General features: G+C 43.2%; 1 protein-coding gene across 6 annotated transcripts in view; it reads right to left on the minus strand.

Moving 5' to 3' along the window:
- LOC123760005 (uncharacterized) overlaps window positions 1–15,906 on the minus strand; it is a 105,755-nt gene that overhangs the window by 17,493 nt on the left and 72,356 nt on the right. Inside the window, exon 1 of one of the 6 annotated variants that reach the window (XM_045745337.2) lies at window positions 206–442. The exons of the other annotated variants lie outside the window; for them this stretch is intronic. Coding sequence (XP_045601293.1) covers window positions 206–259 — 54 coding nt within the window. The 5' untranslated portion in view covers window positions 260–442. Of the gene's footprint in view, window positions 1–205; window positions 443–15,906 lie in introns of those variants that run through there. 6 annotated transcript variants of the gene reach the window in all.

A 15,906-nucleotide genomic window follows, 5' to 3' on the forward strand; every position in this document is an offset into this window, starting at 1 on the left:
AGTGGTTTTATAGAACATACAAATACTATACTACAAAGTAACCACTGTCATCTGATTCTCTGTATATTTTATAAATATAACTATAATGTACATTATATACATAAGTTGTACCCTAGTACAGCAGTTATAGTATCTGTTTTGTTTAGTTCATATATTCCATACCTAAATTTTTATACGTAGAAAGCAACACAAGTCAGACACTCACTCTTGGGTTAAGCTGGTACTTCTGGGTGTGGGAAGGAACCATACACTTCACCATCTTCACTATAAGACCTGGCGAGTTTCAGTCACAATTTTATATTCGAGTTGTCGTTTTCGCAAAGGTAAATCGAAATTGTCGTATCGAATAGTTTAAAGCATAAATGCGTCACAACCAAGTCTCACAACCGGAGGAGGAGGAGGACAACCTGACTGGGTCACGGCCGCCACCGAACTGCCGGAGACGAGGCAGGAACGTGGGTTCATGACTCATGCCCGGTACCACCAGGGCCACATGGGAGGGCCACATAGGCACCGCTGCCCCATTTTTCTTCTTTTTATTGTTTAAGATTCACCTAACCTTTTTTTATTAACACATTTAAATACATGTGCATTTGTGCAGCTACTCTAGACTATATGAAGGGGAGTACAGCGTGTCAAAAAGCTTCTCTGAACAAAACGTTTCAAGCAGCACGGGCTATGGTGAACCCGTAGTGGACTTACCTAGCACATGAGCTGGGCTGAATGCTTGCCTCATATGGTGCTCTCAACCTATATGCAGCATACGAATATCCTAATGCGTATTTTCCGCTTAACTCACTTAGTATTTTTATATAATAAAAAATACTAAGTAAAATTGGCTATATATACTAAAGTTAATCGTTCAAGAAAAATCGTATATTTGCCCTATAAAAACTCCAAAATTGAAGCTTGCAGGATAGATGTATATCGGGTGCATAATAAACTAGAGGTGATAGGTTGTTATGATTAGTGCAAGTTATTCGGAACAGCGATAACTGAGGAGCAAAAAGCCGTCGTAAGATAATAATAATAAATAATAATAATAATAATAATATTTAAATATACAGAACATGATACAATGGTTGCTTATTTCTGTATACGTTAACAAAATATATATTATTACAATACTGTAGTCATAATATCTTTCTTCCGGCTTCCCCTTTATGGCTCCCCACCACACTATAGTGTGTGTGTGTGTGTGTGTGTGTGTGTGTGTGTGTGTGTGTGTGTGTGTGTGTGTGTGTGTGTGTGGAGAATTATCGCGCTACGTAGAACGCCTCACACTGTACCGGTCACTCCAGTTAAACACAATTGAGTTAAGTATGAGTAATTCGTGACGCTGACAAGTTCCGCTCTAGGACTTACTGTCCACTAGAAGGTAAAAAAGAATCTATGCACGAGGATACAATATGGCTGAAATTCCTAGCTTAATTCCAGGAGAGTTTAGGCTATATTGTATATGGTCCTGTATGGCTAACCATCCTGCGAGATGGGGACTTTTAGTACCACTGCTACCTTATTCACTCTTGTGTTGATGATATCCTCATAATGTGTCTGCCAGTGCAGATTACTGTTCACATGCCTCTGTATGACTAACCATCCTGTGTGATGGGGATTTTAGCCAACGTAGCTAGCTTCTGACACACACTGTACTCCCCTTCATATAGTCTAGGGCAGCTAGTTCTTGACACACACTGTACTCCCCTTCATATAGTCTAGGGCAGCTAGTTCTTGACACACACTGTACTCCCCTTCATATAGTCTAGGGCAGCTAGTTCTTGACACACACTGTACTCCCCTTCATATAGTCTAGGGCAGCTAGTTCTTGACACACACTGTACTCCCCTTCATATAGTCTAGGGTAGCTGAACAAATGCAGATGTACCTAAATGAGTTAATAAAAAATAAAAGGGGTTGTGGCAATGCAGGCGGCGGTGCACGAGGCTTGGGGGTTGGGAGGGTCGCCAGCTAAGGTGTAGGTGATACAGACCCATCTACGTCCACTTCGCCGGAAACTGTGTATTGCCAAACAATGGCTATTGCATTGTTCGAGCGTTAAATCTTTTATTACAATTTCTTCAGAGCACCAAGACCACCGCCATTATATGTTGCTGGCCTGACGGATGGCACTTATCTCCACTCATATTTTGTCACGACATATTTTATTCTTGATTCCTCCAGAGAAGAGTAGTGCCAGTATTGTGTCGTAGAGTTTTACACAGGCTTGACAGCTGACACCAGCTGCAAGCGGCCCAGCTGTCACGTCACTGCCTATACAGAAGCCTTACTCTCGTGCCATAAACAAAACGATTTAAACTTTATTACAAAAAAGGATTATTACACACGCTCCATACTGCTACATTTCACATTGGCTTCTCCCTAGAGAACATGTCAAAGCACACATGACACCTAATCGATTCATTTAATCAAGGGTGTAATACACAAGATAACGTCATGACAGTCGCAGTGTGGGATTTGACACTATGCCAACTTGAGCTGGCGAGGGTTATGTCCCACTAAACACATATACATGCACATACATCCTCCTCCCCAAACCCTCACACACATACACGACTTGGACAGAACAGATGGCTACCTGAGTACAATCGAAATAAATGTAACGTGATAAAACCGGAGAGAGGAAAGAGTAGACCTGAAGAGCAATACAATATAAGAGAGACACAGTTACAAAAAATCATAAAAAAGAGAATGACATGCTAACAACAGCCACCAGAGCCACCACAAATACCATAACTGCCATACCTAACGCCACAATACCACAACGACCACAATACCAAAAAAAACAGTCTCACCTACAACTTGGTCCAAATACATCAAACTGACTCAAGAGGGACGGAAATAGACAAGGCCTTCACGTATGTGTGGCAATTATAGTCGGTGTGAAAACAAACGCCTCTTTGGTGTGAGTCAAGTACTGGTGGGCAGAGACGAGACTCGCAGCTAGGTGACGACCACAAGGAAGAGAGAGAAAGGGGAAGAGGATGTGAAAAAGTTACATAAAAAGAAAGACAGGCTCAGCTGTGCCCGCCACTTTCTATTATATATATATATATATATATATATATATATATATATATATATATATATATATATATATATATATATATATATATATATATAAAGTGATCTAGTGCTGCTTCACCCTCCAGATGGTAGAAGATATTTGCGTAGAATGAAAAATATCCAAAAGAAAATTAATAATAATCACAATGCTGTTGTGTTAAATGACACTGTATTAGAGAAAACCTGTTCCCAAAATATACTAATATTAAAATATCTTACAATTTAAATTAATAAAAATATTAAAATGTGTGTATCCTCTCACACACTCCCGCTTCCTCTTTCGGTGATACACACCATAATTAGTACACCACTAAAAAAGAATGGAAATAAACATGAACGCTTGACACACGACTCTCCAGCACGTGGGAGTATAATAATGGGCATGAATCACGGGTTACCAACAGGCATAGTGCTCAAGTTGGGGAAGGTCCGGTCTAGTGAGTATGGGGGCGTGCCGCGGGAAAAGTGCTTATATGGGGGAACGCGAAGAAGTATGAACGAGACGGGCTCACCATAGCCCGTGCTACATGGACATTTCTTTCTGAGTAGCTACATCTACAACAACAACAACGAAGTACGAACAATGGAAGGAAGGAAGGAAGGAAGGAAGGAAGGAAGGAAGGAAGGAAGGAAGGAAGGAAGGAAGGAAGGAAGGGAGAGAGAGAGAGGGGAGAGAGAGAGAGGGGAGAGAGAGAGAGGGAGAGAGAGAGAGAGGGGGAGAGAGAGAGAGAGGGGGAGAGAGAGAGAGGGGAGAGAGAGAGGGGGGAGAGAGAGAGAGAGGGGAGGGGGAGAGAGAGAGAGAGAGAGAGAGAGAGAGAGAGAGAGAGAGAGAGAGAGAGAGAGAGAGAGAGAGAGAGAGAGAGAGAGAGAGAGAGAGAGAGAGAGGGAGGGAGGGGGGATGGGGGGGAAGAGGGCTCCCTGATCAAGCAGTGATCGACTTCGATTCTAAGCAGTAAATCCGGGATTCGATTACTCACTCATCCCGTGGCAAAATCCGGGGAGGATTAGCTGGGAACCAATCCACAACCATTCACCCAGCAGTAATTGGGAACCTGGGATTTTTTGACTAGTTGTGCTTCTGGAAAAAAATATTAAGTTCAAGCTTACGGTAAGCTAAGGGAAGGGAAAGCTCTCAACCTGCAAACAAGAGTTGAAAATCGTTTTATCTTATACCAACTTATGTAAAAAAAAAAGTGAGATCCGCCTCTTCTTTACGACCCTGAGCAAGAGGAAGGAAATGAAGAACTTCAGATAGATCCGGCCGGTGCCCGCCCGCCTGCCTGCAGCATCACCAACAAAAACAGCTGTGACTCGCGGTACTAGGCGGGAACAAACCAATCCAAAACATTACTTAATCATAAAATATGATAGAGTAGAACCTAGTTAATTTTGGTAAACCTTTGTTAATTCAATGTTTTAATAGTTTTACGAAAGCTCGTGGTTCGAACCCCACAAAGTGTTCTGCTGAATGGCTCTGTTGAATAGGTTTTAAATTTGCGTTGTCAGCTTCACTAAACCTTTCGGAATTTTGATCGGACGAGGTGAGCTGGGCATTGTTTCTCGCTCTCAGGGACACGAAGCCTCCTAGGGATATCCAGGTTCACATAGCATCACTACTGACTTTCCCCAGATGAAAGCTACAACAGTTGCCTAACTCCCTGGTACCTATTTACTACTACTAGAACAAACGCATTAGTGTAAAGAAACGTGGCCGAAACGTCTGGTCTTAACACGGAAATGAATCGGCGACTTTTCACTTAAGGCGACTGAACTGATTGATGATTACGACACATACTTGCCTGAATATCAGGCAGGAGACCTCCAACGCATGTTTATAAATAACAAGAGGGTGATGGCCTCCGAAGCGCCGGAAAGTGTTAAAGGATTACAGTAAACAATCAGGGAAATTTAATGGAGGGAGAGGAAGCCATCAGCTCAACTCTAGTAAACATACTGAACACTCATTCGTTTATGAAATCGCTCTCTCTCTCCCCCTCTCAGTCTTCCACTCTCTCTTTCACTCTCTCAGTGGGCAAACTATGCTCGAGAAATGTTGAATCAACATTATCGAAGTTAAATAAACGTTATCACCATTAAATCAACGATGATTCAACGTCGATAATAAAGAAATAAGCTGGCAAAAAACTATGGACAATCAAACCCACATTGATGACTTCATAGACTCTCTCTTCGCAATAGAAACCAAACATATATATATATATATATTACAGCATATCACCTAAATATTTCGTGTACGAAATTTGCACACACAAAATATATTGAACTAATATTTACGTAAAAAGGAATAACGAACCAAAGTATAAAGTGGGCGGAGTTATTATTGAACATTGCCTCACGGATCCCACGACTTGAGTGTGCGCGCTTGAGTTATGGTATTACTAGGCTTGCTCAATGCTGAGTTATGGTATTACTAGGCTTGCTCAATGCTGAGTTATGGTATTACTAGGCTTGCTCAATGCCGAGTTATGATATTACTAGGCTTGCTCAATGCAGAGTTATGGTATTACTAGGCTTGCTCAATACCGAGTTATGGTATTACTAGGCTTGCTCAATGCCGAGTTATGGTATTACTAGGCTTGCTCAATGCCGAGTTATGATATTACTAGGCTTGCTCAATGCCGAGTTATGGTATTACTAGGCTTGCTCAATGCCGAGTTATGGTATTACTAGGCTTGCTCAATGCCGAGTTATGATATTACTAGGCTTGCTCAATGCCGAGTTATGGTATTACTAGGCTTGCTCAATGCCGAGTTATGATATTACTAGGCTTGCTCAATGCCGAGTTATGGTATTACTAGGCTTGCTCAATGCCGAGTTATGATATTACTAGGCTTGCTCAATGCCGTGATATGCCATCATGACACTACCTGATTTGTACTGATTAATGTTCTCGGCAAGCTAACCAAAGTCTTCGATGTATTTATATCGCATATGGATCCATTTGTCATTTAACTATTGTATCTCTCCATTCCCTAACTCTCTCTCGCTCGTAAAAAAAAATGAGCCCCATTGTTATCTTTCACTCGTACTTGCCATCTCTCACTCGTACTCTCTCTTAGGAGACTAGAGAGACCACGAGAGAGTCTCTGAGGTGAGTATACATCGCTCTTGATACAGTTACATATTCCGTCAGTCATAGTTCTGCTTTTTTTCTTAATCCTCCTATGATTGTTTTTCTCCTTATCCTCTTAATTTTTTCTTTCTCCATTTATGACGGTAATTTCTTCTTATAGTCTCTTTACCCTTTTACTCCTTTCTCGTTTTACGATCTATTTCTCTTCGTGCATAATCAGTCAAGGTTCCCGCCAGACACCACCAATTTTCACACAGCTGATTTTTGGCGGGAACGTAGCGGAAATGACGGGAAGTGGACCAAGATAATTCTAGGTGATGTTATAAGGAAGTATATACGCTTTAGACGTATATTGGCAATGGCCGTTATATACCCCGTTATCGGAAAGTAGCTCTTGTTGAAATAATAACGGTAGTAGCGTGCTGATTACACTTAGGTGGGATAAGGGGATTCAAATATAACAAGTTAGGAATTAAAGCCTATCATGCCTAAAAATAAAGCCCAATTTTTCGTAAACAGTGTGAAGATATTATTCATATTTTCATTGGTCGCATGTCATTGCTTTGCTAAACATACTATACACTTAATAATCACAGTAATTGAATGCATTTAAGTTTCATTGTAAGGATGTTCTAAAATCATCGATGTTATTTTCTTTTTGCGGGGTAGAGGGATTTCCAAAATCTATATATTCCCTACCATTTACAACACAGTTCTATTGCTTAGAGAGGAAGTGAGATTAAGGTGGGGGAATCCCACACCATAATCCCTCCCCCTCCTTCCGATGATTCGAGCGCTGGTGGGAATGGTGATAGTAGTAGTAGTAACGGGTGATGACTAATGGTGGAGGTAACAGTAGGGGTGGTAGAGGCTAACAAAAAATAACAGGGGTTTGCTCCTTATTCAGAAAGTAAGAGTGGACGCTGCTTGCACCATAAATAGCAATGAAGGGGGTGGACGAGTTACGTCAGTGGCAATGCGGCTGGAATGTGCCTCACATTCCCACACGGCCTTGCGCCAGATCTGTCGGCGACGTGTGTGTTCCCCACCTCATGTGCTGCTGATGAGTGGGAGAATGTTGGGGAGGGTGGACGAGTTTCTTACGAGTTCTCTAGTTTATATCTTTATTAAAATACAATATGAATAATATATACATCAAGTTGGAGGAACATTAACTGATTGCCTCAGCCAACAAAATTCAAATTACGTATAAATAGGAGACAGTCAGCAGGGCTTCCGAACTGTTTTTAATACACACACACATAATTGTGTGCGTGTGTGTGTGTGTGTGTGTGTGTGTGTGTGTGTGTGTGTGTGTGTGTGTGTGTGTGTGTGTGTGTGTGTGTGTGTGTGTGTGTGTATGTGTGTAATTCCTATACATCACTGGTAAACACCGTTAGATCTGACTAGTAACTGTTTAGGGGTGACAGCGAAGACATTAATACTAAAAACAGACCACAGAACAGTTACAGCTCCGCTCCTGTGCCAGGTAAGTCCACTACGGGCTCACCATAGCCCGTGCTACTTGCAAATTTGTTCCCAGTAGCTGAATCTTAAACAACAAACATAAGAACAGACTTCCTGTCCCAGACAACAGGAATTAAGACAACCCTGGATGTATTATTGTTCGTTGTTTTAGATTCAGCTACTGGGGAACGAGAAAGTTCCAAGTAGCACGGGGTATAGTGAGCCCGTAGTGGACTTACCTGGCACAGGAGCGGGGCTAGGATAGGGCTTGACACTTTATACCGCGTCTGACCGCTGCAAGTGTTGGTGCATGGCGGAGGCGGAGACCATGTTCACTCCATATGTGAACACTTTAAAGGGGATGAACTGTTTCTACTACGCTGACGAGGCTGACGAGACGAACGGGTGCCAGGGACTCGGGCTCCGAGGGGAAGAGGCTGTGGGTGTTTGTCCTGTACTGCGTTGTTAGTGAGCACAGTCGATTGTTGAGTGATCAAGTGTGTTCACATAGTGATTGGTGTAATTACCTAAGTGTAGTTACAGGATGAGAGCTACGTCTTCCCAGCACTCTTTGTCATATAACGCTTTGAAACTATTGACGGTCTTGGCCTCCACCACCTTGTGGTCTCGTAGAGTAGCCCAGTGTGGTCCTGTAGAGTAGCCCAGTGTGGTCCTGTAGAGTAGCCCAGTGTGGTCCTGTAGAGTAGCCCAGTGTGGTCCTGTAGAGTAGCCCAGTGTGGTCCTGTAGAGTAGCCCAGTGTGGTCCTGTAGAGTAGCCCAGTGTGGTCCTGTAGAGTAGCCCAGTGTGGTCCTGTAGAGTAGCCCAGTGTGGTCCTGTAGAGTAGCCCAGTGTGGTCCTGTAGCCCAGTGTGGTCCTGTAGAGTAGCCCAGTGTGGTCCTGTAAAGTAGCCCAGTGTGGTCCTGTAGAGTAGCCCAGTGTGGTCCTGTAAAGAAGCCCAGTGTGGTCCTGTAAAGTAGCCCAGTGTGGTCCTGTAAAGTAGCCCAGTGTGGTCCTGTAGAGTAGCCCAGTGTGGTCCTGTAGAGTAGCCCAGTGTGGTCCTGTAGAGTAGCCCAGTGTGGTCCTGTAGAGTAGCCCAGTATGGTTCTGTAAAGTAGCCCAGTGTGGTCCTGTAGAGTAGCCCAGTGTGGTCCTGTAGAGTAGCCCAGTGTGGTCCTGTAGAGTAGCCCAGTGTGGTTCTGTAAAGTAGCCCAGTGTGGTCCTGTAGAGTAGCCCAGTGTGGTCCTGTAAAGTAGCCCAGTGTGGTCCTGTAAAGTAGCCCAGTGTGGTCCTGTAAAGTAGCCCAGTGTGGTCCTGTAAAGTAGCCCAGTGTGGTCCTGTAGAGTAGCCCAACGTGGTCCTGTAGAGTAGCCCAATGTGGTCCTGTAGAGTAGCCCAGTGTGGTCCTGTAGAGTAGTCCAGTGTGGTCCTGTAGGGTAGCCCAGTGTGGTCCTGTAGAGGACCCCAGTGTGGTCCTGTAGGGTAGCCCAGTGTGGTCCTGTAGGGTTCAAGATCAAGAGGAAGCTCAAGAGGGGTTCAAGATTTTTTTCCAAACAAAAATACTTCACTTACAAGCACAGGCCATGAGACTAACGTCATTCATATGGTTAAGAATAGGTATTAGGGGCACAATAGGGATCGGAAATCATACACCAGAATACCGAACACAGGAGCTGGAGCTCGATCCTCGCCACAGCAACTAGGAAAGCACAAGCCCATGTAGCCACTGGTTGCATCAGTAGTTGGCGTCGATTGTCACCGTCTTCCCACGTCCTCGCTCTGAATACTTTACATATTACATTAAGAGGTCCTCCTCCGTCTCCTCCAGGCGCGAGTTTCCTCACCAAGCGGGACCAGGAGCCCTCGTCCAGTCGGAAATGGTGTGGTATTTACCTATGCGTCGCGTAAAACGTGTCTTGCGTCTCAGGATGTGGCTTGAATACGTCGTCTTGCGTGTCAGGTTGTGGCTTGAATATGACGTCTTGCGTCTCAGGTTGTGACTTGAATACGACGTCTTGCGTCTCAGGTTGTGGCTTGAACAAGACGTCTTGCGTCTCAGGTTGTGACTTGAATATGACGTCGTGCGTCTCAGGTTGACTCGAATACGACGTCGTGCGTCTCAGGTTGTGACTCGAATACGACGTCGTGCAAACTTTCTGGCTTTGCTAGACCGTATCTATTACCGAATACCAGTTATAGTGAAGCTGTCCATTCTACTAATATGAAAACAGTGTGTGTGTGCCTTGAGACTGTACGAATCTACGAATCTTTAAATGATGAACATCAATAAATAATGCACATAAGAATAAAGGAAAGTGTAGAATTGCTTAAAGGCCTATACTAGATAACTTCTATTCATATCCATATCGGCTTCTCTGGTCAGATCCGTATACTTGTAACTAAACGGAGACACTACATCATAAGCAGCTCAGAGCCTGACAATAAACACAGACCCGCTTCCTCCCCCAATATTGAGAATACATCACATATGTCGACGATTTTCCTGAAATAAATTGCTATCCTGAAAATTTATAGACGGCATTAGCCAACAAAACTAAGGTGGCAATATCATTAAAAAACAACTTTGAAAGATTTTACAAATAAATCAACAATAGTTTATATAATACACATTATTAAAAGAAGCCCAGATCATCAACCCTTGATGATCGTCTAATTCAACGCACGAATATGGCCAGAATATTGAAACTCAAGCATAACAGAACACGAATTAAAATTAATATCAGAATAAATAAAGCAAAAGCAGCTGTACACAATAAAAAATGAGTCCGTAATCTTTGAATAAAAACGTAACAAAAACTTACCTAGGAACTAGTCCGTCCGCCTCTCTAATACCTGCCAATACCTCAAGGTAACGAACATAAACCACAGACAGACACTGGCAGACTCGTGGAGAATCATATTTACCACTCACCAAGCCTCGCAAATGACAACAAACCGAGTTTAAGAATAGCTTCCAAATCAAATATTGAATCAAGCTGCTCACCTCCTGTTGTGACTATATTCCCTGTTCCTACAACCTTCCTTATATTCTACATCTGCTGTACACCCTTTCCATTCACCGTTATTCTTCTCGCCCCTTCCCCCACGAGAAAAAGAAACAGAAGTGGAAGGCGGGAAATGGTGAGCGCGGCGTAGTACGGCCCTATTGCTAGGTGCTACGGCCGAGTCGCTAAAGATCTCATTCGAGTAAAACAGGCAGCGGCGGCACCACGCACCAGTGTCCTTTTCGTGTCCCTTGTCACGCGTGTTGGCTCGGGGCGCCCTACGGCAACTTGGCACATTCCAGCACGTGAGCAGAACGAGGCGCGATCCCAACCCCTTCCTCGCCGCCACCACCCCATCCGTTAGTCGTGTACGTTCCGGGAAACTACCAACGCGTCAATTAACACTCATCGAAGCGCACGGTGGGACATCTTGCCGGGAAGGGATGTCCACATAGAGGAAGTCCACAAGGAAAGGATGTCCACAAAGAAAGGATGTCCAGAAGGAAGGGACGTCCAAAAGGAAGGGAAGTCCAAAAGGAAGGGAAGTCCAAAAGGAAGGAATGTCCAAAAGGAAGAATGTCCAAAAGGAAGAATGTCCAAAAAGGAGACCAATCGTGTGTATGATGGTCATATGGTTCCCATGATACAGCCTTAAACGGCCCTCAAATCTATTAAAAATAATAATAAAAATATTAGATAATAAAGGCTGTTTCATGCTCTATGACTTTCACGTTTGATTTACTGTGGAATAATGGCCACTAATGCGGTGTTCATTGCCAGGAACATGTAAACGGGTGTTAAACAAAGCACAGGAACAGGAACCGAACGTGTTCAGTTCCCAGTGAGAACTGAACACCATCCTCCCGGCTCTATACTGTACAATGTACACTCTCCAACAGGCATGTGTGGCTGGCTTGTGCGTATTTTACAAAGTCCATAACAATTTATAACCCACAATTTGCTTCACTAAAAAAATAACATAAGGTGTAAAACTGGAAAATAGTCACAGGATGAGAATCACGCTCGTGGTCATTTTCTATAATGTTTTACGAGGTTTTGAATCATCCGATGGTGTAAGTGTACTGTAACTACTCATGTGTATGGTTCCATCCCTCTCTCACTGTTTACAAAACAGTTTTAAGCACCTTGCTTTATCCACTTTGAATTCTATTCACCATGGGATGCTCTATACACTGCTCTATCCTGCTCTATAATGTCCAGTCATTCTGAAGGTAACAGCAGTTATATAGGTCTCTTATATTCTTCCCAGTAGCCTATAGCATCGCCCGCAACACGTTCATATAATTGTATCCCTTCGGGAATACAATTTATAAAAACAATGAGCGTTAATAGTTCTAGTGCGTGCTAGAAGAACTTGCAGAACTTTACTTGTGATTCATGCCATCCGATCCATTGCCTCTGATCACTGCTCTCATCTTTTGTTCCGTCTGAAAATTTTCAACCAAGCTTGCATTCTGCCTGTCACCCCTGAAAAGCCTATTGTGTGGGACTCGTTCGAATGCCTCTTTTAGGTCCGTGTGTTTGTGAGTGTGCGTGCAAGTGTAAATGCGTGTGGATGTGCAGGGGACGTGCGTGCGGGGTGTGCGTGCTGATGGGCGTGCACGCTTGCGTGCGGGTGCGGGGGGCCAATGGCTGCAAGTCTGCGTCAGGGAGTGAACAGCGGCATGTACGCCCGTCACCTGCCTGCTGATGAGTGGGGGTAGAATAGCAACAGCGGGTGCAGCAGCAGCAGTCACAACAGCAGCAGCAGGCAGTAATAACAGCAGCTGCAACCCGCATCAAAATTAGCAGCAGCAGCAGCAGCAAAAAGATCAACATTAGCAACACTAAAAGAAAAACCAACTGTTTTCTCCTCAAGTTCACTTGAATCGTCGACTCACAAAGATATTTACTACCAGCTTTTCAACTGTCAAGTGACAGCTGGTAATATTTACTTCTGAGACTTGTGTTACATTCTGCTATCTTTCCCCTCTTGTCCATTCCATTTGTTCTCTCACGAAGAAGTTATTTATATGATTAATCTGTATCTCAGTTCCCCATTCATGTCTACTTGTTCCATCCTGCCTTATCCTGAACATATGTTCTTGTTTTATAATACCTTATACTGAATATGTCTTCTTTATCAACCTCATCACTATATATAGATAATCCTGCATGTCGTTATCATGTCTCTTTGATCTCGTCTCTCTTTAAGGGTGGTAAAGTTCAGTTCTCTTAGCGTCGACTTGTACTTTAAAGCTCATACTTCTCCTACAAGCTTCGTTGATTACCGCTTCACTTTTGTGCTTCCTCCGGTGCAAGCATACATGCGTGCGTGCGCGTGCGTACATGCTTGAACAATTGTCATATATATTTTGCTTTGAGGCACTGCAAAATGGGCTTTAAAAGTGGTCCGTAATTCTGGTAGCGAAGAGTGTGCTTGGGGGTGAACCAAGTAGTTGTGGTTTGGTCCATATATGGCGGAGGAGGGAGTGAGTGACCCGGGCCGCAGGCGACAACTGCGTACTCAAGGCTGAATATCTGACTGCTGCTGTTACTGGTCAACCCGATCTTCAAAACCTCTAGTACCTACAGTGACTGGAGAGACCATGTACACAATGGAGATGGTTACATCTACCTACCACCCAAAAACTGTAGAGAGCGTCAGAAAGACCACAACCACACTCAACCTTTTCTCGGTCTAACATAGTATATATTCCCCTCTCACTCGGTCTGCTGAAGTAACCTGTGCAGCCTGTGAACGAGTTGCCTCTGTCAAGTGTTGCAATCCTTGCACTGTGAGGGAAAACTTGCCTTTACAGAATGGGACAAGGTAATAAAGGAGCGTTACTATTATACACAGACCGTAGAGCTAAGCAGAGGATCCTTACTGTTAAGCAGAGCCAACAGAGTTAAACGGGATGGTAACGGGTAGCTAGCGAGGGCTGACTGTGGTTTGTGTTGCATACAAATGCAACACAAACACAGCTTGGCTCGCTATATGTACAAAGCGGCATTTATATTTGCCAACATGTGCTTGCGGGGTTTATGGTTCAGCTCCCGGGTTCTGCCTTTCGACGCTTACTTGAATGATGTGCTTCATTGATCATTGAAGTGGTTACAGTACCCTGTACGCTTGCAAAAATGCAAAACTATGCAAAAAAAAATTACACAAAGCTAGGTTAGAAATGCATAGTACTAATTCCAACACTACTTAAGTTCTTGACATATAAACTTGATCAAGTTAGTGTACACCGAAAAGTGTATTCTGATTCTCGTCGTATATCAACCTTCCTCCTAAAATGAAAGTACTTATAGTAACTATTTAGTCGAACGTACCAATATGCAGAGATGGACCACCAGACAGCTAGCTGCTGGCTTTTGGTACAAACCGGAAACTTTTTAACTGCAACATAAGACCTAACCTAACCTCTCCTAGCATTCCTAGGCATAATACACATAATACACGCTATCTTGGGCCAAATATAGTACATATATGTTAGTATTTAAATACAAGTACATCACACACACACAGTTCGGCTAGGAACACTAGGTATAGGAATATTTAAGTTTTGTTTTGAACTTCAATTTTTCTGAAGTCTATAAATTAATAATAGTACAGAAAGTGGTTTACTTACGGTCCGTCACTACATAGTGGTATTTTCGATCAAATAGTTACTGTAAGTATCATTTCAGGAAGATGGGTTGTGCATATACACTAACACTGGACTCAGGGTTCAAGTATTCTTGCTGGTTGGTCAGTAATCACTTGTGCTGGCCACAATAAGCCTCCAGAGGTTGATAAACTTTAATACTAATACCAAACCAACTTAATATCAAAGGGATATACACACACAGATGTACCCAGCTTCTCGGTGTGTATACATTGAGTTTACTTTAGCCATGGACTGTGGTCAGGGCTAAAGTATACTTACTGCTTGGTCAGTAAGCTATTGCGGTGGTTTTAGTAACTAACTCGACAGAGGTTGCGAAGCCTTAAGCCCAACACTAAACCAACATGCCATTATCAAGCCACCACCTCTCACAATCATTATCATATGCCCTTAGCAAGTGCAGCTCATGTCCAAGGTTTCTAGAAGCTCATTAAGCTCACAAGAGCATGAGGTACAGTTGTCTTTCATTAGAACTTAAAATAATACAAAATCAAAAGCCTAGTGTTACACAACTTTCCGACATAAATACACTCTACCACTCGTAGTGTACAACTGAACTGAATAATAAAGTACACATATCCAGGAGTGTGTATTGAGAAGAAGGGCCCGTCAACCCGTCCCGGTAGTGGATAGGACGACAGTGAAATCAAGAAGGTTGTGCCCATCATTTCCCTGTTTTTCTAACCGCCCTCTGGTAACTCTGCACCGCCATTCAACGAGTCCATGTGAACCTTCATGGAACACATTCATTTTTGTAGCTTTGTTTTCTTCTGACTAGTGTTATTATTATACAGTGTCCATGAACCAAGCTGGGAAACATCAGCTGGGAAACGTTTCGTCATTCTCCAGTGTGTTTTCCTGTTCAAATTTTCGCGCGTTTTGTAGTTTTTGTTCGAAGGCTCAAGATGGCGTTGAGAAGGCGGGAAAGCCTGCGACTCGTCAAGAGACTCCCATTTTCACAGGCTCTGCGTGAAGACCACTTTAACAAATCAACAACTTTCACCAAAAACAACAGTAAGAATCGTAGTTATTGCATCATATCTATATAAAGAGAACAAATTACGCTCATCAACGGCCGTTGGGGGAGAAGGAGCGAGTAGTCTAGATGGGTGGGAAGAAAGTTTGAGGGAGCTTCACAGCGCATGTGGCTTATTAAGCTGTGTTGTCAACACGCAAGCAACTCGCAATATTTGATCCGTGTGTTGTTGGGAACTTTCTAACGTCCCCTTCCCCCCCCCCCTCCCGCCTTCCGAATATGTTATTACCCCGACATACGCACATACGGCCTTTCTAACGCATGTGTGTTCTTACACAAGGGAATGTGCAGTGACATATGTACACATTAAGGTACTGCACACACACTCACACACCTTCGCTTCCCCACACACATTCGACAAAGTTTCAAGCAAAGGTTTATTAATAAATATAAAACTTATTCTTATGGGTATGGGGTGCATAATACATTAAACAAAATGGGCTACTCCACCACATTAATTCCTAATAACACTACCAACATGAGCTACAACGAAAGATTATATGAAGCTTATACTTTTATTTCTTCCTCGTGTAACTGGAAGAAATAAA

The sequence above is a fragment of the Procambarus clarkii genome, chromosome 16, assembly GCF_040958095.1.
Source record: "Procambarus clarkii isolate CNS0578487 chromosome 16, FALCON_Pclarkii_2.0, whole genome shotgun sequence".
Taxonomy (NCBI): domain Eukaryota; kingdom Metazoa; phylum Arthropoda; class Malacostraca; order Decapoda; family Cambaridae; genus Procambarus; species Procambarus clarkii.